Here is a 24,438-nt window from a genome sequence, read left to right on the forward strand (position 1 = left end):
CTGCTTCTCCTCCTCCTTGCCTGTGCTCTCTGTTGCTGTCTCTCTCTTTCAAATAAATAAATAAATAAAAATCTTTAAAATAAATAAATAAATAAATATGAAAGCTAAACTTTATTGCGCATACTATGTTCTAAGTGCTTAGATATATTTTTAAATATATTACTGTTCTAAATATATCACTGTTTAAATATATCACTGTTTTAAAGTGCTTAGATATATTTTTAAAAATTATATTCCCACAGGAACTCTATGAAGTGTGGTCTATCATTAATTCCCTTTTTACAAATGGTGAAAGTGAAGTGGACAGGTTAGCAACTTGCCCAAAGACACAGTTATATGGGAACACAATGAGGACTTAATTCCAAGTTTGTCCCGCTCTGAGATCAATTCTACCCACCCCATTTAACCAACTATGTACGTGACAGGCTTGGGACTGACTGAAGCTGATTCTGCTGTTCTATTCTCTACCTTGTTCAAAAGGTTCTCACTAGGTAGACCGATTTGAAGTTCCCTTATTAAACAGAGGCAAGGAGAAGGAGGAAGGTTCTGAGAAATGCTCATATGGAGGCTACATCATCATCCGTAGGGGAGTGAATTTTTCAAAGCACCCCTGCATTTCTCCCCACACCCATGCTGAGAATTACTGCTTCAGTGAGTCATTTAAAGGTGATATGCCACCTCAAGACATTAAGGACCACAGCCTGAGAAGCTTAGAGTTCGAACCATAAAGAAATCACCAGAAAGTCCCCATTTCTTTTCCAAAAACAGAACCTCTAAGACATAGTCTCAGGCCATTAATAGGCAAAATCTTTTTCTTTGAGTCATTACTAAACTAATACAAAATCAAACAACTTTCTTAAGATGGAAGTTAAAATAAAGGGCCTGATACATGCATACAATATATATGTGCATATATATATATATATACACACACACACACACACGCATGTAACATCAAGAAGTATCCCACTTTTTTACTCAACATTTCACTTAATGTAACATTCTTCTACAACTGTTCAACTCTTTGTATTTTACTTAACACTGTGATCTGCATGGGAAATGCCTAAACTCCAGTAACAAAGCGACTCTTGTAAACTCTTTACCAATCTTTTAATCTACTTTAAAAATAACTGCTTGTCAATGGTGCATTTGGTGCCTTATCTCATAAATTCAACTTATTAGCACCATCCATTCTGCTTTTAAGTAATCATCCAACATACCACATGTGGAATGTTTGCCTTGTTCTCTTACTTAAAAACAATAAGCATTAACTCTTTTACTGTATAAATATTTAAACAGTCATTCAAGTGCCTGTATAATATTTCAATAAACCACACCAGTTAACTTAAAACTAGCCTTTTAAAAATCATTGGCTAATTAGAGTTTAAGAAGTACACGGGATGCTAGAAAAAAGGATATTCTTATTATGCTGTGGCTGAAAATTTAGGACACTGTGTATAGTAACCAGGGAAGTAAAAAATGTATTGGGTAGTCCAGCTAAGGAGATTTCCAGGCAGAGTGTTTAAGGTGATGCCTGGTTTCCTCCTGCTGCTTATGACAAAATGCAAAAGGAGAAAAGCTTAAGAAAGAATAATTAAACAAAAAAGAAATCAGGACTTGCTGGTTTTATAAATTCCTAGCCTCTCAGACAGCAAACAATGCAACAATTATGAAAAAGCTTCTAAGCAAACATCAAATCCAAAGCACATTCAGAAAACAGTGTTTAAAAATCAAGCTGCAGAGGTGACTGTAAAGTCCTTTGCTAAGACTTCAGAAAGAGCCAAGATAGGTAACAGGGTTTTTAAGAAGCTTAAAGGCATTGCCCCATAGCCATCTTAGCAGGAGCCCAAGGTAAAGAAGCAATTATTTCAACAAAATGTATGAGTGTCGCCTGTTCTAATGGAGTGAACCACAATAAGATTTATAGGACACCCACACTTTTTTTGGCAGAAACACCATAGCATGGTCTCAGTAGAACAGAGACAGCATAAAATGAAAAGAGGACACTGAACCCTTACAGGTAGGAAGCAGGCTGAGAAAATGATTTAGATCAAAACACAGAATAGCTTCCATGAAAAAGGAAGAATGACAGAGTAGAATCAAGAACTCAGAGTGCATAGCAAAGGGTCGTAGAGAAATAGGGCAAGAATAGAACTGAAATAATCAAGGAACTTCTAACACTTTCTTGGCGGCATTCCAAAATTGCCATGGACTACTAATTAATATGCCTCCTGTCTTCATTCTTTTTGAACAGAACTATCTATGATGATAATCTTACGCCTGACCCACCACTGTATACTAGGTATGTGGGGGGCAGGTAACTAATCTTTAGTTTTCAAGTCTTCACTAGACTAAAGGATTCTCATCTCTTTTCGAATGTGATTTAGAAGACGAAATTCCAGGGGCGCCTGGGTGGCTTAGTCGTTAAGCGTCTGCCTTCGGCTCAGGTCATGGTCCCAGGGTCCTGGGATCGAGCCCCGCATCGGGCTCCCTGCTCAGCAGGAAGCCTGCTTCTCCCTCTCCGCTCCCCCTGCTTGTGTTCCCTCTCTCGCTGTGTCTCTGTCAAATAAAATCTTTAAAAAAAAAAAGAAGATGAAATTCCAGACTGAGAGCTGATAATGTAAAGGGATAATACTTAAGAGTGAAGAAGAGACAGTTCTTACGAGGTAGTGAACATACCCATTCCATGCATGGGCAAGGAATGTAAATAATTTGCAGCAATAGGACAGTTCTTGTTAGTTTTAAAACACGTCTATAAATTCTTTGAAATTTTCCCTGAAAAGGTAGAGTCTACTTCTCGTCTGCTTAAGTGTGAGGCAAACTATGTGACTTTTTATTTTTTAATTGAAATGAACTTCAAGTAACATAAAATTATTTTTAAGTGTACAGTGACACTTAGTACATGCACAATGTTATATAACCATCACCTCGATATAGTATCAAAATATTTTCATCACCCCAGAAGAAAATAGTTCACTCATCAAGCAGTCACTCCCCATCTCCAGTCTTTGGCAAGCACCAATCTGATTTTTGTCACTGAGGATTTACCTATTTCAGTTAATTCATACTATACAATATGACTTTTTATGTCTGGCTTCTTTCACTTCATTATACAAGGTTTACACATTGTATCATGTATCACTATTTTATTTATTTTTATGGTTCAGTAATATTCCATTGTATGTACATGCCACAATTTATCTACTTTTGTCTACTGTGAATAGTGCTATGAACATTCATGTATAAGTATTTAAGTCCTGTTTTCAATTCTTCTGGGTATATACTTAGAAGTGGAATGGCTAGATCATATGGTAATTCTGTTTAACATTTTAAGGAACTACCAAACTGTTTTCCATGACAGCTGTACCATTTTACATTCCCATCAGCAATGTATGAGGGCTCCAGTTTCTCCATATCCTTATCAACACTTGTTATTTCCTGGTTTTGTTTGTTTAATCATAGCACACCTAGTAGGTGTGAAGTAATATCTCGTTGTGGATTTGATTTGCATTTCCCTAATGACTAATGTTGCTGAGCCTCATTTCATGTGCTTGTTGGCCATTTGTATACCTTTGGAGAAGTGTCTACTTAAATCCTTTCCTTATTTTTCAATTAGATATTTCTGTTTTTGAGTTGCCAGAGTTCTTTACATGTTTTGGATACTAGACCCTTACCAGATATATAATCTGTAAATATTTTCTTCCATTTCATAGGATATCTTTTCAATTCTTGATAATATGCTTTGATGTACAGAGTTTTAAATTTTGATAAATTTTTTCTATTTTTTCTTTTATTACTCATGCTTTGGTCTTCTAAGAACCCATTGCCAAATCCAAAGTCAGGAAGATTACTTCTGTTTTCTCCTAAGTGTTTTAACATTATATTCAGTTTGTTGATCCATCCAATTAGGCCTTATATTAAAAGGCCTTTGTATATGATGAGAGGTAGGGGTCCAAGTTCACTCTTTTACATGTGGATATCCAGCTGCCCCAGTGCCATCTGTTTTTTCACCAAAGAGACTCCATACCTTTGTTGAATTCAATTGGCCATAGATGTCTGGGTTTATTTCTGGACTCCCAATTCTATTCCATTGGTCTGTATGTCTATCCTTATGCCAGTACCACATTTGATTACTACAGCCTTATGTTAAGTTTTGAAACTGGGAGGTGAGTATATCAACTTTGTTCTTCTTTTTCAATATTGTTTTAGCCATTTGGGAGTCCCCTTGATCCATGTGAATTTGAGGTTGGCTTTTCTGTTTTGCAAAAAAAACCCAGATATTTTGATAGGGATTGGATTAATCTGTGAATCACTTCGGAGACTATTGTTACCTTAACATTATTAAGTCTTCCAATCCATTCATAGAGGATGTCCTTCCACTGATGTAGGTACTCTTTAATTTCCTTCGGCAATGTTTTGTACTTTTCACTCTACAAGTCTTTCACCTGCTTGCTAAAACTAATGATGTAATGTATGATGATTAACATAACATAATAAAATTTAAAAAATGTATTCTGATGAAAACATCACTGATTTCTGTATGTTGATCTTACACCCTGCACTGTGCTAAACTTGTTTATTAGCACTCATAAGTTTAGATGTTTTTGACAGACACATCCAGGAAGCTGCTCTAGCTCAAGGGGCCCAAAACAAAGGCAAGCCTCTGTGCTGGTCCCTCAGGGAACCACCAGACAGGACAAAATGCAAAACCACAATTTTTTGAGAACAAGGCTCCTACTGCTCTCCCCTACCACCTCTCTCTGCTGCTGTTCCCACAGCTGCTGCTGAGCCAGAAAACGGGGGATGGCAGGCATGTAAATCTGTGGAGACACAGATTCTTGGAGCTCCCCACTCCACCATTTTCTATGACCAGTAACTTCTTTTAACAAATTGAATGTGGCAGAAGGGACAGTGTGTAACTCTTGAGACTATGTCATAAAAAGCATTGAGATTTCCTCTTGGATCACCTACTCTAAGAGAAGCCAGTTGCCATGCTGTGAAGACTCTTAAGTAGCCCCAGAGAGAGTCCCACACGGCAAGGAATGGAAGCAGCGCACCAACAGCCATATGAGTGAGCTATCTTAGAACTCCAGCCCTTGTCAAGCCTTCAAGATGACCACAGCTCTCACCAACACTCAGACTGCAACCTCTGGAGAAACCGTGAAAATCATCCAACTAAGCCACTTCTGAAATAACTGATCTACAGATATCATGAGTTAATAAATGTGTATTGCTTTAAGCTGCTAAGTTTTGGGGCACGTGATATTTAAAGCTGAGGCTCAAAAGATGAGAAGAACCAAGTGACTCTGGTACTCAGGAAGAAGTGTTTCAAGCAGAGGGAGGAAAGTTTTTTGGCACATTAAAAATAAAAAATTTGAAAGAAGATCAATGTGGCTGGAGCTCAGCAGAGGAGAGGAAAATAGTGAAGAAAGAGATCACTGAAGTGGCAGAAAATCACCAAAGTGACTACAACAAGGTCTTAAGACTAGTAAAAAGTCAGTAAACTCTGGAGTAATCAATGGTTCTTTATCCATCAAAAATTGAAACTGGCACCAGAGAGGGAGACAAACCGTAAGAGACTCTTCATCTCAGGAAACAAACTGAGGGTTGCTGGAATGGAGGGGACTGGGAAGGATGGGGTGGCTGGGTGATGGACACTGGGGAGGGTATGTGCTATGGTGAGCGCTGTGAATTGTGTAAGACTGATGAATCACAGACCTGTACCCCTGAAACAAATAATACATTATATGTTAATAAAAAGAAAAAAAATGGAAACTGGCCTATAATTAAGTGGGGAAGACAGAATAAAGCAAAACAATCACGTGTCCAATGACAGCTAATTGAAGGCAGTTTACCAGCCCAGCACTCATATGAAGCTTGCATAAGGTGAAAGCAAGGCAGATGGGTACCACCACAGAAGGGCAAAAACTAGATATTTTTGTGAATATAAACTTATCAGAAATTATGTAACTCTGATAAGCCAATGTTGTTTATTTCAGAAGTACTGGTAAGATTTGACTGAAAAGTGAGCATAAAGTATTAACGAACAAATATGGGAGCTTACAAGTAAAAGATGTACTTTTCTTCTTGGTTCCTTGTTAGTTTTGTGAACTTTGGTAAGTCACTTCTCTCCTAACCTAAATTCACTCATCTGCAAAATGGGATAATAACATATATACATGACCAATCTTACTTTTTTTAAAAAGATAAAATGTAGTGCTTTTAAAACTACAAAAAAAAATCTAGAAAAAAATTTAACATTTACAAATGTTAACTGGAGAGAAATCAATGACTGTACCTATCAACACGCAGGAACTATAGGGTGGGAACTATAAAGCCCTTTGAAAGCAAGAACCAAGGCCTTTACCTCATTCCATATCATTTATTGAACTTGACAGAATTAATACACAATCCCAAAGCTACAAATAAAACCATCTTTATAAAGACGTTATTTAAAATTCTGAATGGTGGATTCATTAGTAAAAATCTTACATCTAGAAAATAAGTTTAAAACATCTGTCTCGGGGCGCGTGGGTGGCTCAGTTGGTTAAGCGACTGCCTTCGGCTCAGGTCATGATCCTGGAGTCCCGGGATCGAGTCCCACATCGGGCTCCCTGCTCAGCAGGGGGTCTGCTTCTCCCTCTGCCCTCTTCCCTCTCATGCTCTCTGTCTCTCATTCTCTCTCTCAAATAAATAAAATCTTTAAAAAAAAAACAAAAACAAAAACATCTGTCTCAACAGGCAGTCCACAGTCACTGCTAAATGATTAACTGATATCATTGCATATCTAAAAAAAATGATCCAAAATCAGCTCTGCAAAGATGTACACTTGTCCTTGTCCTGGGATACCTTACGACACAAGGTTTAATAATTGGTGAAAAGGGTAAAAGAATTTCAAAAGAAATCCCAACTGGATAACCAGTCTCTGAAATTAAAACTAAATGTAAATTAGCAAAATAATACTATTTGTATAACTATAAGATTAAAACAAACTTCTATTGGAAAATATAGTGTTATCAATGACATTTTTAATCAGTAAAAAAATATTTGTGTTTTCAGACTTTATAACTATCTGAATACCAAGAGGTATTCATCTCTGGATCTTAAACCAGAAAAAAATGTGTAACTTAAAACAAGGAAAACATCATTAGTGAAGAAGAGAAGCATTAGACATCATAAAATGTGATGCGTAATTATGTTAGTTATTAAAAATGACTTAGAAGAAAAAAAATTGACTTTTTGAGGGTATTTACGAACCGAATTTTCTTCCTCCTCTTCCAATTCTCGCTGCTGCTCTTCATGTCTTTTAGCTTTGATCTCCATAGCTTCTGTGATCAGGTCTCTTAAAATTGATACAGGCTTTGCATTCTTGATAAAAGGATGCTGGAAAAGTAAAATTCAATGGCATAAATTCAAAAGATTTCTCTAAATGATGCCTAAAATATGTTAAAACAACGCATAAATGCTAACCAGGATCACAGACTTCAATGACTGTTCTTTCAACCAGAATTAAATGCATACATTAAGAAAAGAGAATATTTCAGCTGCTTTAGAAATTGAGATTTTATTTTTAGGTTTACTTGATTTTAGAAAACCATTAAAGCACGCACAAAAAATGCAATCCTGGGGCGCCTGGGTGGCTCAGTCGTTAAGCATCTGCCTTCAGCTCAGGTCATGATCCCAGGGTCCTGGGATGGAGCCCCACATCGGGCTCCCTGCTCAGTGGGAGCCTGCTTCTCCCTCTCCCACTCCCCCTTGCTTGTGTTCCCTTTCTCGCTGTGTCTCTCTCTGTCAAATAAATAAACAAAATCTTTAAAAAAATAAAATCTTTAAAAAAAAATGTAATCCTGTAAATAAAACTACATTTCCCTTAAAAATATAACTGCCCAAAGGAAGTATAGATTAGACAGTGAAAAAGATAAGAAAAAATTTTTTAAAAGATTGGTGATTTTCAGTTACCAGACGGGAGGTGGGTGATGGGGATTAAGGAGTGCACTTGTTGAGATGAGCACCAGGTGTTGTGTGGAAGTGTTGAATCACTATATTGTACACCTGAAACTAATATTACACTGTATGTTAACTAAATGGAATTTAAACAAAAACTTTAAAAAATTAAACATTAATTAAAAACTCTCATAAAAAGTAAGAGATTGGTGATTATATTACATGTAAAAATAAAATTACTCTGGTGATACATACAAATTTTAATTAATCTTAATAAACTGACAGTGGTCAAAAGGAGGGCAACTACTTTGTTACTTTTTACATATTTTTTACTTTATTATGTTTTGAATAATATAGTCATCTCCAATGGAGAAATAACAGCAATAAAAGAAAAATACTTTCAGAATATATTGTCTCTGTTGAGTGCAAAGTTCCTTCCTGCCACTTTTGCTACAACTGCCACATAATTTGTAACCTGGTCACACACTACTAAGTAATAAAATTTTAACTAATTTATTGAGTTTGCACTTAAAATATATATATCCTGGGCTCTTATTTCCCTGGTATACATTTTGCATCCTGCATAAGTGTATTTCTGCTATTGCAAAGTACAAGTGTATAAATTCACATGTGCATATATGCAGAATGAGACTCAGATTTCCTATTAAAATTCTGTATTGGGGTTAATGTATATATTTTCTCAAAAGGAATGTTTTTATTAAAAATACTGTTACTGAAAACTCATTTTTTGTTGTTGTTGTTGTTTTTTAAAGATTTTATTTATTTATTTGAGAGAGAGAGAATGAGATAGAGAGAGAGAGCATGAGAGCGGGGAGGGTCAGAGGGAGAAGCAGGCTCCCCGCCGAGCAGGGAGCCCGACGTGGGACTCGATCCTGGGACTCCAGGATCATGACCTGAGCCGAAGGCAGTTGCTTAACCAACTGAGCCACCCAGGCACCCCGAAAACTCATTTTTAAATAATTTAAATTTAATCTTTGCTAAATAATTGACATATTAAAATAGACCAAGGAAACACTAAAAAAAAGAGAATATATTGTCTCATTTCTATACTATTAATAAAACTTTTAACTTTTTTGTATCATCCTGATCTAGCTAAAATATCTGAGTTTGCTACAATTCCGATAAACAGAAGGGAAACCACCAGAATAGACCAGAGTTTTCAATGACTTTTTTTTTTTTTTTTTGAGTGAGAGCGAGCGAGCACATGAGGCAGCAGGGGGAGAGGCAGAGGGAGAGAGAGAATCTTAAGTAGGCTCCACACCCAGTGTGGAGCCCGATGTGGGGCTCAATCTCACCATCCTGAGATCATCACCTGAGCTGCAATCAAGAGTCAGATGTTCAGCCAACTGAGCCACCCAGTGCCCCTTCAATGACTTTTTTATTGAGGGGGTCTGGGGAAGTGTGAGAGAAAGTAGAGGGACAGGTTACAAGCACAATTGAGATAGATAACCCTTTGAGGCAGCAATACAGTTTCAAAATGTAATTTTCATAATTATACATCAATAGACAGTTATTTTAATAAAGATCAACAGAACATAAAAATATTTCCTTCAGGGCGCCTGGGTGGCTCAGTCGTTAAGCGGCTGCCTTCGGCTCAGATCGTGATCCCGGGGTCCTGGGATCGAGCCCCACATCGGGCTCCCTGCTCGGCGGGAAGCCTGCTTCTCCCTCTCCTGCTCCCCTACTTGTGCCCTCTCTCTGTCAAATAAATAAATAAAATCTTAAAAAAAAATATATATATATATTTCCTTCAGGAAAGAAGAGGAAGTCCAGACATTCTCAGATGAAGGAAAACTAAGAATTTGTTACTACAGACCTACCTTAAAAAAATGGCTTACAGGAAGTCCTCTAGACAGAAAGGAAATAATAAAGAAGGGACTGTGAAACATTAGGAGAAAGAACAATGGAAAAGCAAAAATAGTGTAAATACAATAGCTTTCCCTTATTCTCTTGAGTTTTCTCAATTGTTTAAAGGTTAAAGCAAACACTATAACACAGTTTGATATAGATCTTAATGTATGAAGAGAAAGTATTTTGATACTGCAAATGGGAGGGACAACAAGGTAGAAGTGACCCAGGGGTCAATTCAAATAATGGCAGATCTCAGTCAACCTCACATGCTCAGAGAAGGACATCCTGGGGTAGGAGGTGACTTTAGGTTGGAGGCTGCCCATCAGCAACTTTAGTTGCCACTAGGCTGAACTTGAACTGTGTCCTTTAATATCTTTGGGGTTTCAATTTCCTCATTCTTTAAAAACTACTATGAGTTAACTAACAATTTCAAAGGATCCTTTCACTCTATGATTCTTTCAAATTTAAGCAATTGTTTATGTTGTGCCACGGAGAATAAACCACTATAACAATTCAGCATGAATTTTTTTTTTTAAAACTGTTTCTTTTTCAGGGTCTAGAAATCAACACGGTATAATCTATACAGGTAAGCTATAGCTGTGTCCACTAAAACTTGGTAATAAGACTGTCCTCTGAGAGTCATAATTCAATTCATAATATATAAGACATGTGCAAAACTCCTTTAAAAGAGAGAATGGCTTCTAGGCATCTAGCAAAATAAGACTCAATTGAGTCTAATGAGACTCAAGACAATTATTCTATCTAATACACATATATTAAGCACTGGATACCAACAGATGATATGCACTTATGGGAACACCAAGGAATGACAACTAGCCTAAACAAGGATGAGAAGAAGGCTTCCTGGAGGAGTACCTAATTTGATTTAGAAACAATTAGACAAAGAGTAAGAAGGAGACTGTTTGTGAAGGGGGGTTTTAAACTAGGTTGGGGTGGGGGAAAGAGTGTGAGAAAAGGCACAGAGGATTGAAAAAGCTCTGTTTGTTTCCTGAGATTAAGAACTCCTCATATCAGTGAGATCATATGATACATGTCTTTCTCTGAATGACTTATTTCGCTTAGCATAATACCCTCTAGTTCCATCCACGTCGATAAGAAACTACAAGTCTATTATTTCAGAATTTATAGAGGAAAAGAAAGGAGGTAGCAAGGGGTCAGTTAAGAAGCTAGGCCAGGGGAGACGAACCATAAGAGACTACGGACTCTGAGAAACAAACTGACGGTTCTAGAGGGGAGGGGGGTGGGGGGATGGGTTAGCATGGTGATGGGTAGTAAAGAGGGCATGTACTGCATGGAGCACTGGGTGTTATATGCAAACAATGAATCATGGAACACTACATCAAAAACTAATGATGTGGGGCGCCTGGGTGGCTCAGTTGGTTAAGCGACTGCTTTCGGCTCAGGTCATGATCCTGGAGTCCCTGGATCGAGTCCCGCATCGGGCTCCCTGCTCGGCAGGGAGCCTGCTTCTCCCTCTGACCCTCCCCCCTCTCATGTGCTCTCTCTAAAAAAAAAAAAAAAAAACGAATGATGTAATGTATGGTGATTAACATAACATATTAATAATAAATAAATAAAATTTAAAAAATAAATAAATAAAAGACAATGGGAAACAAACAAACAAAAAAGAAGCTAGGCCAGGGGGATGATTGGGTGGCACAGTCAGTTAAGTGCCCAACTCTTGGTTTCAGCTCAGGTCTTGATCTCAGGGTCGTGAGATCAAACCCCGCTGCAGGCTCCGCGCTCAGCATGGTCTGCTGGAGATTCTCTCTCCCTCTCCCTGTGCCCCTGCTACTCATGATCACGTGCTCCCTGTCTCTCTCTCTCTCTCAAATAAATAAATAAATCTTAAAAAAAAAAAGAAAAAGGAAGAAGCTAGACAAGGAAGGGCACATTTTAATAAAGGGCCTTGAATGGTTGACAATAGCACAATAGGAAAAAAAACAAGAAAGCAAATACTGGCTCATAAGAATGATACAAAATTAGCTGCACAGTTTGCTCTTGTTATAAAGAAAGATGTTTGAGCCAAACCCAACTAGAGGCTAGAGGGTAACAGAGCTTGTTATTGTAGCCCATACAGGTCAACTTCTTGGGCAGAAAACAGAGTGGAGCTAGGGGGCAAATGGAATAAACCCACAACAGTCACGTTCACTGTGTGATCTTCAGTGAGTCATTTAACCTTTCTGGGCTTCAAGACTTTCATCCACAAAATGAAGGAATTATACTAGAATATCTTTTTTTTTTTTTAAGACTTATTTATTTGGGAGAGGGAAATAGAGAGCAGGGAGAGGGGCAGAGGGAGAGGGAGAGAATCTCCAGCAGACTCCCCACTGAGCACAGAGCTCAATTTCATGACCCATGAGATCATAACCTAAGCCAAAACCAAGAGTTAGATGCTCAACCCAGGTGCCTCTAGAATATTTTCTTAAATGCTTTTTTATCCTAAAAACTCAAAGTGAAAAAAAAAAAAACAAAACCCAGAATTTCTGTTCTTAAGATTAGAAAAGATTATGGAAAAAGACTACAAAGAAATATTGGTTACATTATCTAAAAATCAGTTACCAGATATATCTGGATTTATTTTCACCATCATTTTTTGTGTTATCTGTCCCACTTCTTCTGTTTGTCTTTTCCCCCTTGCATTTCTTGCCTTCCTTGGGGTTGAATAATTTAGGATACTCAATATGATAACAATACCAATCAGCCCTTGATTTATGTGCTCAAAATTCCTTTGAAATGCTGACAATACTTCAAAATAAATGTTCAATTAATTTTTGAAAAGCAATATTTACATATAACATGGAATTCAAAAAGCTCAAAAAGAGCATTCAGAAAAATATATGTCTCCACCCTACTCCTGCTTCTTAGCCATACAGTTACTTTCTCTGGAGGTAAGTTTCTTGATTATTTTTCCAGAGCTACTCCACGGCAAGCGCTGGCACATGGACACATGCATGATTTATATATGAAAGATATTATAGGGACACCTGGGTGGCTCAGTCGGTGAAGCGTCTGCCTTCGGCTCAGGTCATGATCCCAGGGTCCTGGGATGGGGCCCTCATCCACTTCTCCCTGCTCAGCTCAGAACCTGCTTCTCCCTCTGCCTGCCGCTCCCCCTGCTTGTGCTCTCTCTCTCTCTCTCTGACAAATAAATAAATAAAATCTTTTTTTAAAAAAGACATTATAATGAAATATATAATTATATATTTATTATATATTAATATAACATATTGGTGGATATATATGACTGAGTGAATATTATAATGAATATAATATAAATTACAACAATATATACATATATGTGCGTGGAGGTGTGTATATTCTGCCAATCGCTCCTCTCAGTGAACCTTAGGTTGCTTCCAACTCATTGACAGATATTTATGTTGTTTCCAGTCTTTAGCCATTACAATGTACTATGAATACTTTTACACCTAAGTTATGTCACACATGGTTAAATTTTTCTATAGAACAAATTTCTAGAAGTGTAACTCCTGGGTCAAAAAAGAATTAATTTCCAAATAATCAAGTTTTGTTACTGTGAGACACACTTATTATTAGCTTAGGGGTCTAAGCCAATTCTGTTGGGAAAATAAAGACACAAATACTTATTAAAAGTGTTAAAATTATTTCTAACTGCATTAAATATCAAGGCAGATTAAAACAACAACAACAACAACAACAACAACAACAACCTCCTCATACTCTGGATATATAATCTACTTATACTAGGAGTACTAAGAGGATTTAGGTAATCTTGTAACCAGTATGTATATACAACATGAGATCTTTTCAAGGAGCTCAGGGATCTTGTATTTATATACCTTATGGTAGATCAAAAAGTCAAATAAGAAATGTTGGGTCAAGGAGTAACACATCAGGAAAAAAAAGAACATGAAAAATAGTAACAGTGGAGAAAATAACTCATTTCTGAAATGAGAACACTTTGGAAATTTTGTTTTAAACAACTTTGGAGAAAAGAGGTGAACAACAAAAACAACAAAGAAACAAAAAAGGGAAAAGACAGAAGACTGAATTTGGAAAACAGAAAAGAAAAAAAGGAGACAAAGAAAACACATAGGAGAAGAATGATGGTGTGTATGTCTTTGTCAATCCATTATTTCCTCAAGGGTTTACATCTTGAGAAATCAGTTAATAAAACCCACACCAATTCTGGTCAATGTGAGACAGCTACAAGGTATAAAGAAAACATCTTTTCCTTAGGTGCATAAGCACTGACCTGTAAAAGTTGTGTTGCAGTAGCTCTCTGCTCAGGATTCTTCACGAGGCACTTTTTAACAAAATCGGTGAAATCATCAGACCAAAGTTCTGGCTTCCTGAATGTTGGTGGTGGATTCGTGGGAATCATAAAAATAGCCTAGCAAAAATGAAATAGCCAAAATACACAGTAAGAATCACAACAGCACACCAAAGACACAAATCTCTCTATCTTTCTATCAGACTCCAAATCTGAAAAACAAATTTAAGCTGTTCTAGGATTTCCAGTAAGACTGCAATTCAGGAAGCAAGTCCATCTGCTACTAATGTAATCATTTCCCATTAAATTTCCTCTATTTGAATTGTAGCTCATTGAGCACATCATTCTTTATTTTATCTATTATTTTTAATCAGTCGCCAAAGAAGACTGCAATTCTAACCCTTTTACCAAACTAAGGACATTCTCTAATTAAACAGATGTATTCCCTAATATTGCTATTGCGTGCCAGATTTACTTCCCATTTCAGTTTTATATAAGCACTGCTGCTCAAAATGGATAGCAGCAGTCCAATCTGCTTCTGCAATCCATAATACTTAAGTATAAATAAAATTACTACTGTGATTTGAAATAATACTAATAGAGCCAAGACTTGTATTTCCTTTTCTGAATACATGAGGCAGGATTCCAAATAAAAAGTTTTGAAGGTAATATAACACTTAAATTTATTACTAACGATTTTAGTATTAATAATCTTAGTACTAATTAAATACATTCAGATAGTTCAAAATTCAAAAGTTTTATAAAGTCTTCCTGTCATCCCTGTCCTCCTAGCTATCCAGTCATCCTTTTTCAACCAAGAGAATCAATCCCTAGTGTTCTTAGAAAATCACTGTATGTAATGAATTAACTTCTCTCTTGGGTATCTACAATAGTTCCTGATAAAATACTATTACTAAAACATCATTTTCTTTGAAAAGATATAAAAAATGAAAACATGATAAAGTTAAAACAAATGTATCAAGCACTACTATTACATCACAACTGTGATAGTCAATAAAGTTGAAGGTCATTCAATGAAATATGAATGAGGGAAAGACGGTTAAGTGGGGAAAATATAGTCTTTTCAACAAATGGTGCTGAGAAGACTGGATATACACATGCAATAAAAATGAATTTGGATTCTTATGTTATACCATATACAAAAAATTAACTGAAAATGGATCAATGACCATAACAGTAAGAGCTAAAACCATAAAGCATACAAGAAAACATAGGGAGAAATCGTCAAGACATGGGATTTGGCAATAATTTCTTGAATGTGACACCTAAAGTTCAGACAACAACAAAAAAATAGATAATTGGACTTCATCAAAATTCAAAACTTGTGCATCAAAGGACACTATCAACAAAGTGAAAAGGCAACCCAGAATGGAAGAAAATAATGTGCAAATAGTATGTATGATAAGGGGTTAATATCTGGGATATATAGAGAACTCCTACAACTCAACAACAAAATTACCAAAGAACCCAACTTAAAAGATGGGCAAAGAACTCAAATAGATATTTCTTCAAAGAACATAAAATGGCCAATAAGTACATGAAGAGGTACTCAACATCACTAATCAGTAGAGAAATGCAAATCGAAACCAAATGAGATACTGCTCACATCCATTAGTATGGCTATTTAAAAAAAAAAAAAGGCCAGAAAATAACAAGTGGTGGCAAGGATGTGGAGCAATTGGAATCCTCATGATTGTTGGTGGAGATGGAAAATGGTGCAGTTGCTTGAAAGGCAGTATGGCGATCCCTTAAAAAAATCAAACGCAGAGTTACCACATGATCCCCCTAATTCCACTTCTGAGGATGTACCCAAAAGAAGTAAAGGCAGGGAATAGAACAGATATTTGTATACCATGTTCATAGCAGCATTATTCACAGTGGCCAAAAGATGGAAGCAACCCAGTGTCAATCCACAGATGATTGGGTGAACAAAACATATACACAATGGAATATTATTTAACCTTAAAAGAAAATCTGACACATGCTACAACACCGATAAACCTTGAAAACATTATGCTGAGTCATGAAAGGACAAACATTATATGATTTCTCTAATATGAGGTTCCTAGAGTAGTCAAATTCATGGAGACAGAGAGTGAAATGGTGGTTGACAGGAGTTGTGGGAAGGGGGGAATGGAGAGTTAGTGTTTAATGGGTAGATGGTGAATGTTGTACACCAATGTGAATGTACTTGATTTCACAGAACTGTACGCTTCAAATGGTTAATTTTATGCTGTGTATATTTTACTATTTTTTTTTTACTATTTTTACTACAATAAAAAATAAGAAGAAGGAAAACATAAAGTAATGATCAAGTTCAGAAGTATTTGTTAAGTGCCTGCCACACACAAAGCATGGTGTTAAGCAGTAAATGGAGCTCAAAGAAGCAGCAGGAAATATAGCCACTACCCTTAACAAACTTCTAACCTAGTCTGGCAATCAAAGCACAAACAACAAAAGAATTAAATAACAGTATAATAAGAGAAATGATATAAGGCACATAGAAGAGAGGTCATTCTCCTAATAAGAAAAAATAGTGTAAGGAAAAGCAAGAGAGTGGAACAGGCCATCAGGAGGAGCAGAGAACAACTGACTACACAGTAAGGGGCTAGGAAATGAGAAGATCAGAAGGGGAATGGAAGTTTGGTCAGCAAGAAAGTACACATCTGAAAAGAAGGGTTTTTTTCTGGTGTGTGTGTGTATGTGTGTGTGCATGTGCGTGCATGCGTGCATGTGTTTGATTGGACCATTTATGACCCAAAAAGTAGATTAAATAAAAACAAAAACCCTGGAGACACTCTAAATATGGAAAAGAAAAGGCAGTTAGGGGCTAGTGAAGGTGCCCCAAAATGAGTAATGCAGAGTTCAAACTAGCATGGTTTCTACAGGAATGAAATGGAAGAAATACGGTAGGAGATACTACAAAGGAAGAACCAAGAATATATCCTAACAACATTGTTTGGGAGGGGTGGGAAAAAAGAAGAATGAAAGATTACTCTAGAATTCAAGAAATAAGAAACCAATACTTTAATTGCAAGGCACTCAGGTATTCTAACAATTCACCACATCATTCTTTTGAAAGCCCTTACAATATGCAGCAATTTGCTACAATGTGTTATCACTGGTTTCTAACTTGGAAAGTGATCCAAAGGACTTTTGTGGACAAAGCAGTGAAGATTCAACATCCAAGCCTGTTGATTCTAGGGTAACAGTTATTATTAGTGTATTCATCTTCTTTCAAAAAAGGGAAAAGCCTTTAATAGAAGAGAACATTCTTACACATCTTACATCATATTACATGTACCTACATCTAGGATAGTCCTTCAAAAGCAGTGTAGCCAGTTTTATGACACAATAAGCACCTCTCAAATGACATTTATCAAGTACTTTCTGTGTGTTCAAAACTATGTTCTAATAAAGTAGCAAACTGATAGGCCACAGGCCAAATAACATCAGTGGACTTATTTTGTTCAGGCAATATCAAGTCCACATTTCCATAAGGTAAGAATCTGCTGGAATTAGGCTGACTTTACTCAGGATGTTCTCCTTTTTACATGGGCCTCATTTAGCCTGGCTCAATTATCTACTTTACCTGATGGTTCCTTCAAGTATCTAACTTTGTGAGCCCTGCTATTACAGATTTTAAAATAAGACACATATCTCAAAGCCACGGAGCCCACAGTTAATTTGCGGGGTAGAAAACTAACACATAAAACAAAGAGCAAACAATGAAGTGCTAGAAAATAAAATTCTTCTGTAAATAACCTAATTAATCTCCACTCCATAGTTGAAGTAGAACCTAATCTGGCTTTAAGGATGGGCAAAATGGGGTTAATATCAGATGCTGCAAAAGGCACACAAAACCACCTGCTACTTCAGATTAAAGAATAAAAATATATTTGAACTCTCATCTCTGCAAAACAGTTCAAAGCACCAAATAAGCCCCTATAGAGACTGACCTCAAACTATAGGTAAATGATACTAGATTGTCTAGATAAATGTTGTTCATCTGCACTTGTTACAAATTGATGGATAACAACTTAGTGATTTATGTTCTTGTACCTAATGCTCTCCTTTGAACTTTGAGCCAATGAGTTGCAGTCTTATCTTCAGATAATCTTAACATATAAGGCTCACCTCAGCAGTAGCTATTAGAAACTCAAGGATAAAAAAGTTAACTCTAACTCTTATTTACCCAGGACTATCATAAAGCGATCCTAAAATGTTCACATTCTATTCTTAAACAAGCAATTAACTGCATACAGTTCAAACAAATAAGTCTTATTATATGACCTACCAAGTGTAGACTCCAAAAGTCTCCAAGAAAACCACTATACCTTTAATTTCCACTTCCATTTCTTTAGGTTAGATAATCAATAACAAATGGGAGGACTTTTTCACAGACTTAACTTTGTTCAACTAATTTAACCTAATCACAAATCATAAAAGATCCTCTTAAGAATCTCTAGGTTTTGTATGACCTAATTAGGTAATAGGCCCTTGCTGTAGAAAGTTTTGGCAAGCAGTGGCTAGCCTTAGACTAACAATTCACTCTCTTCCTTGCCACCAACCAAATCACATGGACACACATTACAGCCATATAATTTATCTTATCTCTAACACCATTTGATTGAAGAATGTTAGTACAATAAATGATATGATTATCCTTGTGTTTGTCTCTACACAATGTGTTGCTTAACTACATATTGAACCTCTGATTAAGTTTTAAAAAGAACTTCCCTGATCACAAGTAGTCTAAAGAAGCCAAGAAATTCAAGTGCCTCAAAACAAAATTGTCTCCATGCTTGGAATTTCATGCCTTTGGACTCCAGGAGCACCCAGATGTGGAAAGAGCTGGATGTGAGAAACTACGATGCCTGCACTTTATAATCTCCGTGGATTGAGTGAACACAAACGTCTGAAGTGAAGGTAGCTGGGTTTGTGAATGTACAGAAGCAACAGACATGCCGGAATAACAAAGAAATCTCGGCCACTATTCAAGAACCTCAGGTATAGGAACAAAAGGTTATCTTCATAAGAAATAAATGAGATAAAGAATGAGAAAGCACTTTATAAAACTTCAAAGAACTAAACAAACATAGCTGTTTCCTAATAGTAAATATAATACATAGGCAGCAAGCTACTAAGTCAAATAAAAATAGATAGCTTCTGAAATGGATATACAGCAATAATAATTTTTAAAAGACTACACAAATAAGATGGCAAACAGTACAACAGAATGAAGCCAACACTGGACCTAAGTCAGAAAAATAGGCTTGCGCTCTCAATCATCCTCTGATTGCTGATTGTGCAGTTTCGGTTTCTTCATATAAGTGAGGATATTGGACCAGATATTTTTCGGGTTGTTTTTTGGGTTTAAAAGACTCTGGCACTCTACCTGCCTAGCAATCAAGAAGTTAAAGCCTCACAAGACAAACACTGTTAGGAAAGGAGATGGAAGTGGGGAAGGAGAGGAAAGGATAACAAAAGGCCTACTAGATGTTAATACAAAAATACAAATCTACATTTTTATTACCACTCCCTCAAATGCAACTTTGAAATAGAGAATACTAGAACCCAGAGCGAACCTTGCTCTTAGGGTGCAGCTTCTACAGTAAACACAGGGTTAAAGTATTGCGAGCATGACCTCACAATTCACTCCAACTCCAGTCCAGGAACTTCAATAATCATTAATCCATCCAATAAAGGCCAATTTACCTGCCTAGGAACCAAATTAAGGGAAGGGATGTGGCTGGTGTACCCAGAACAGAGTGAATAAGAGAACCAGCTCTAGAGATCTGAGGCAGCTCTAGAGAGCCCTGGGATAGTAACACTACCATTATAAGTAGCTATCTGACCTATTTTGCTTCTCTATGCCTATTTTCACATATTAAAAATGGGAATAATAGTACCTACTGCATAGAGCTGTTCTGAAGTTTAAATGGGTTAATACATGTACAATATGTACAACAGCATCTACCACATTATAAATGTACAATGTACATTGTACTAACCCCAATTTACCACTGAGACCTACAAGGGTAAACTAGCTTACTTAAGGTCACACAGCTAGTAACCGGCTATCAAAACTGGAACTCAGGTCTACCTGGCTCCTTAATGACTTCACACTACCTTTGTATTTTTATTAAATTTCTGCCACAGATAATTCTATTATAAGATAAAGCCTCTATAATATGCATATTCAGTCTCCAGAAAAGAAAATGGAAAGTTATTTGTAAAAGGTGGTTCTAGTTCACTTTACGTAACAGTGGAACACTGCAAACAAAAAATATCAATTAAGAAATGGCTAAACTACTATGGAGCAGTAAAATGGAGTAACGTATTGCCATAAAAATGACAAATGTGTGAATTACAAAACCACAATGAAATGTTTTATTTAAGAATGTGAAAATAAAACAACAGTCTATACTGTATGATTACCTTCACATAAAAATGACATGTAACAATAAAGACTAAAAGATGGTACAGAATCTCAAAAATTCAAAATACCAATTCACAACAGCAACTGTCTACAAGAGTGCATAAGATTCTTTTTACATTTTTTATTATAAAGGCCACTATATATTCAACTTTTAAAAACTTTACTTGCAATTGATCCAAGGCTTCATTTAGAACCACTGCTGAAGTTATAGCCTATTGCAATCTGCCTCTCTTCATGGCTTCCATCTCTCAAGGCTGAAACATAATGTCCCTTTAATACAATGCAAAAGTATTCATAAAATATGGCTATGGAAGAAATCAGAAGCAAACAAGAGCCAAACTTAAGGAACTTTATCACCCTACTCTCTTCCCAATCTCCCAAATTAGAATTACTGTGTGTGACCAGTTCAACTTTTGAGCACATAAAATGTATCCATACCTGCATTATAAGAGTTTCTTTAAAAAAAAAAAAAATTCCTCAAGAAGCTTAGAATCTAATGGGATAGGAAAATGCACACCAGATCATTTCAATAAAATAGTGTAAGTGCTAAAATAGATGTGAACACTGGGCATTATAAGATGACTTAGCCCAAACTGATGTTTAAAAAAAACAAAAATGAGACTGAAACTGAGTCCTAAGGAATGAGTCAGTTAATGAGTTATTGAAAAGAGAATAGCATGTTCAAAATGTGAGGTCTGAAACACCAGGAGGGTCTATGAGGGCAAGTAACTGGTTTTAGGCCTGAGGCAGAGAAATTACAAGGTGAGCCTGAAGCATCTTATTGGCCCTTAAAGAAAGGAACCAAAGACCAACCGAGTCATGTCAGAAGAAGTTCAGAACACAGAGAACTTAGCTCTGCCCATAAAAGATTCTGATTTACTTGATTTGAAGTAAGGACCAGGCACAGTATTTTTTGTCTCCCAAGTAATTCTAATGTTCCAGAAAATAAAATATAAGGCAAGTATTATCATTCCATATACCTTAATTTCAATACCTCCCACATTTGAACTTGTACTCTGGTTAGTTATACACTCATTCTAAATGCCCTGGATAACACGAAAACTACTTAAAGGCAAAGGCACAGTGCCTCAAGTTAAAACCTAAATTTATAGTGAGAGTGCAGATATAAAAACTTCCAGTTAAATACGTTTATTTGAACATACTGATTTACCTCAACTCCATTCCAAAAATCTTACTGAAGGACAGTAAGAATTAAAAAAAAAAAAAAGCCTTAAAAAAAGGACAGTAGCAGCTCTACCCCTAATGGCTATGTGGCTTAGACTCAAGTCTTAAGTGTTCTTCATAGAGGTTATAGTAGTATCATTTTGTTATTTTTTAAACCCATCCAACTTAACTCACTAGTTATTATATAACAGCTTAACTGAGACATAATTCACATATCACACAAAATACAGACTATATCCAGAATCTGAGCACTCTTCAATACCTCTAACCTTTACCACCCTGGTCCAAGCCAGCATCATCTCTTAGCTGCACTATGAAAGAAGTGACCTCACTGTTCACCTTGCTTCCATCCTTGCCCTGCTACAATCCCAACTCAACAAAGAATAAGTCTTTCAAATCATATGTCAGACCACATCAATCCTCTCCTCAAAACCCTCCAATGACTTCCTGCTTCACTCAGAGTAAAAGCTAAAGAGCTCACCATGGCTTACTAAGACTAAATGATCTGGTCCTCTGCTATCTCTCTGACCTTATCTCCTACTTCTCTCCCCCTCCTGGCTAGCTCCAGCCACATAAACCTCCACCCTGTTCCTTAAACGCCAAACATACTGCCACATCAATTTCCTCTGACTAGAACACTCCTGCCAGAATCTGCATGTCCCATTTACTAACCGCCTTTGGATCTCTACTAAAAGTCACCTTATTAGACAGGCCTTTCTTGACCATCATATATACAGTATCACAACCATCCCTGTTGTTCTGTATCCCTTATCTTGCTTTATTTTTCTTGTACAGTTTTTGAGTTTAATTTATTGTCTCTATCCACTACAATATAAACACATAAAAGGCTGGAACTTTGTTTCATTCACTGCTGTATTCCAATGCCTAAAATATAAGATGAATTAATAATATATAACCAACTCAGTCTCTCTTAGCTTCACTGAGATTTCTGATTTCCAAAAAGTGGGATTTAGATGTAATGACCCCTAAGGCACCTGTACAGCTTTAAAATCTACAAATCTAGCAAAGAGATGGAACTAGAGAGCTAACGGTAATGTATAAAAATGTAAGCTGGCCTTCTAAGAAAAGAAGGAAGATTTGACAGTAAATGATTAACTACCAAAAGAGTAACGTATATATGAGAGGTACCTCCAAATAAACATGTGAAAGACTTTATAATAAAACTATATAATTAAGCACAGAGAACAAGACGATCTTGCCAAGATTTGCTATCATTGGCAAAAATCCATATTAAACTCAGCTTCCCCAATTCCAGATACAAATGGAATTGTGAATTTGGCAACTCACTGGAGAGAAAGACTGAAGTACAATCTGGGTTCACATTAAAGTTACCTCATTCTTCTCAACTTAGATCTGACCCAGAGGAAAATTTTTAACAGATTGTGTTGGACTCATGCCATACTATACTCAGTAAAGTTCAAAATTAGCATTTTAGATACTAACCTAAAGGATTTGTATTTTGTTTCCCTAAAACTAAAGTGGGTTAAAAATAAAATACGATGAATTATGAATATAAAATGGCTTATTTAAAGAAACAATTTGTCAAAGAAAAAGCAAATTATAACACCAGTCCTCCCCTCTTTTGATTTCATTCATGCAGTGTCTCACCCAGGTCTGAACACATGGTAGCACTCAAGCTGATGAGATAATTCTCTTCTTTCCTCTAAAGTTTATTCAGATTTAGTGATATACAATATATACATGTCCACCTCAAACTTCCTAGTTATCAAAAAAAAATGCAAATAAAAATTATGTACTTCAACTTTTTATATATATATGCCTTGACCATTTATTTTAGACCTCCTGTGTCACAAGGCATTGTATTCTAGGTAGACACTAAAGTTTCAAGATAAAAGTTATCCATGCTGCTCTCAATAAATTTATAGTCAAACAAAATACAATAGAGTCTGATGCATTCTATGATCTTGGGGTATACAGGGTGCTAAGGAAGCCCAGAGGAAAGGTTCCCAGGTTGGACTGTAGAAGAGAGATGGGAGAAAATGCAGGTACAGAGAAGTAACACTGAGTGGAAAGCAGCAGTAAGAATCTAAAGTATCTGCAAGTAATAGTATGGCTAAAGGAAAGTGGATATCACATAAATAAAGAGGTAGGCAGAGCCCCAAGGCTTTGTGTAACACCCTTAAGAGTTTGGCTCTTAACCTAGAGACAAATGAAAGAAATTGCTTTTTAATGGGAGGATTTGAAGTAAGAGAGTAATATGATCTGTGTTTCATTTTGGAATGATCAATCTAGCAGTATCATGAAGAACACTCTGGAAAGGGGGGTGAAACCAAACACTAGGAGACTATTACAGAAATCCAGAAGAAAAATTACGAGGTTTGAAACAAAAAAATAAAGATGTAGATGGAAAGAAGGGGATATATTCAAGACATATTAAGGAAGTAACACGGGTGGAAATTGGTGAATAATGAGAACTTGAATTAGCTTAGTGGCAAAGGAACTAAACAGTAAGGAAAGGAATTGCAAGAAATTCAGGAGGCAGCATCAATAGGCCTTGGTGATTGACTAATGGTGGAAGACTGGACAGATGAAATACATTCTCCAGATTTTCAACATGGCAACTGGTTAGATGGTAGGGCCATTAGCCAAGATAGAAAATACAAAGGTAAAAATAGGAGGATGGAAAAATAGTGAAGAGAGATTTGGAGCTATTGAA

General features: G+C 36.4%; 1 protein-coding gene across 1 annotated transcript in view; it reads right to left on the reverse strand.

Annotated features, from left to right (window-relative positions):
* Window positions 1-24,438, reverse strand: part of STK3 (serine/threonine kinase 3) — a 275,048-nt gene that overhangs the window by 107,374 nt on the left and 143,236 nt on the right. Inside the window, exons 7-8 of the mRNA XM_021688691.1 lie at window positions 14,075-14,212; window positions 7,258-7,383 (exon numbers count right to left, since the gene is read on the reverse strand). Of these exons, the coding sequence (XP_021544366.1) occupies window positions 7,258-7,383; window positions 14,075-14,212 (264 nt within the window). The remainder of the gene's footprint in view (window positions 1-7,257; window positions 7,384-14,074; window positions 14,213-24,438) is intronic.

This window comes from Neomonachus schauinslandi, chromosome 4 (genome assembly GCF_002201575.2).
Source record: "Neomonachus schauinslandi chromosome 4, ASM220157v2, whole genome shotgun sequence".
NCBI classification, from domain to species: domain Eukaryota; kingdom Metazoa; phylum Chordata; class Mammalia; order Carnivora; family Phocidae; genus Neomonachus; species Neomonachus schauinslandi.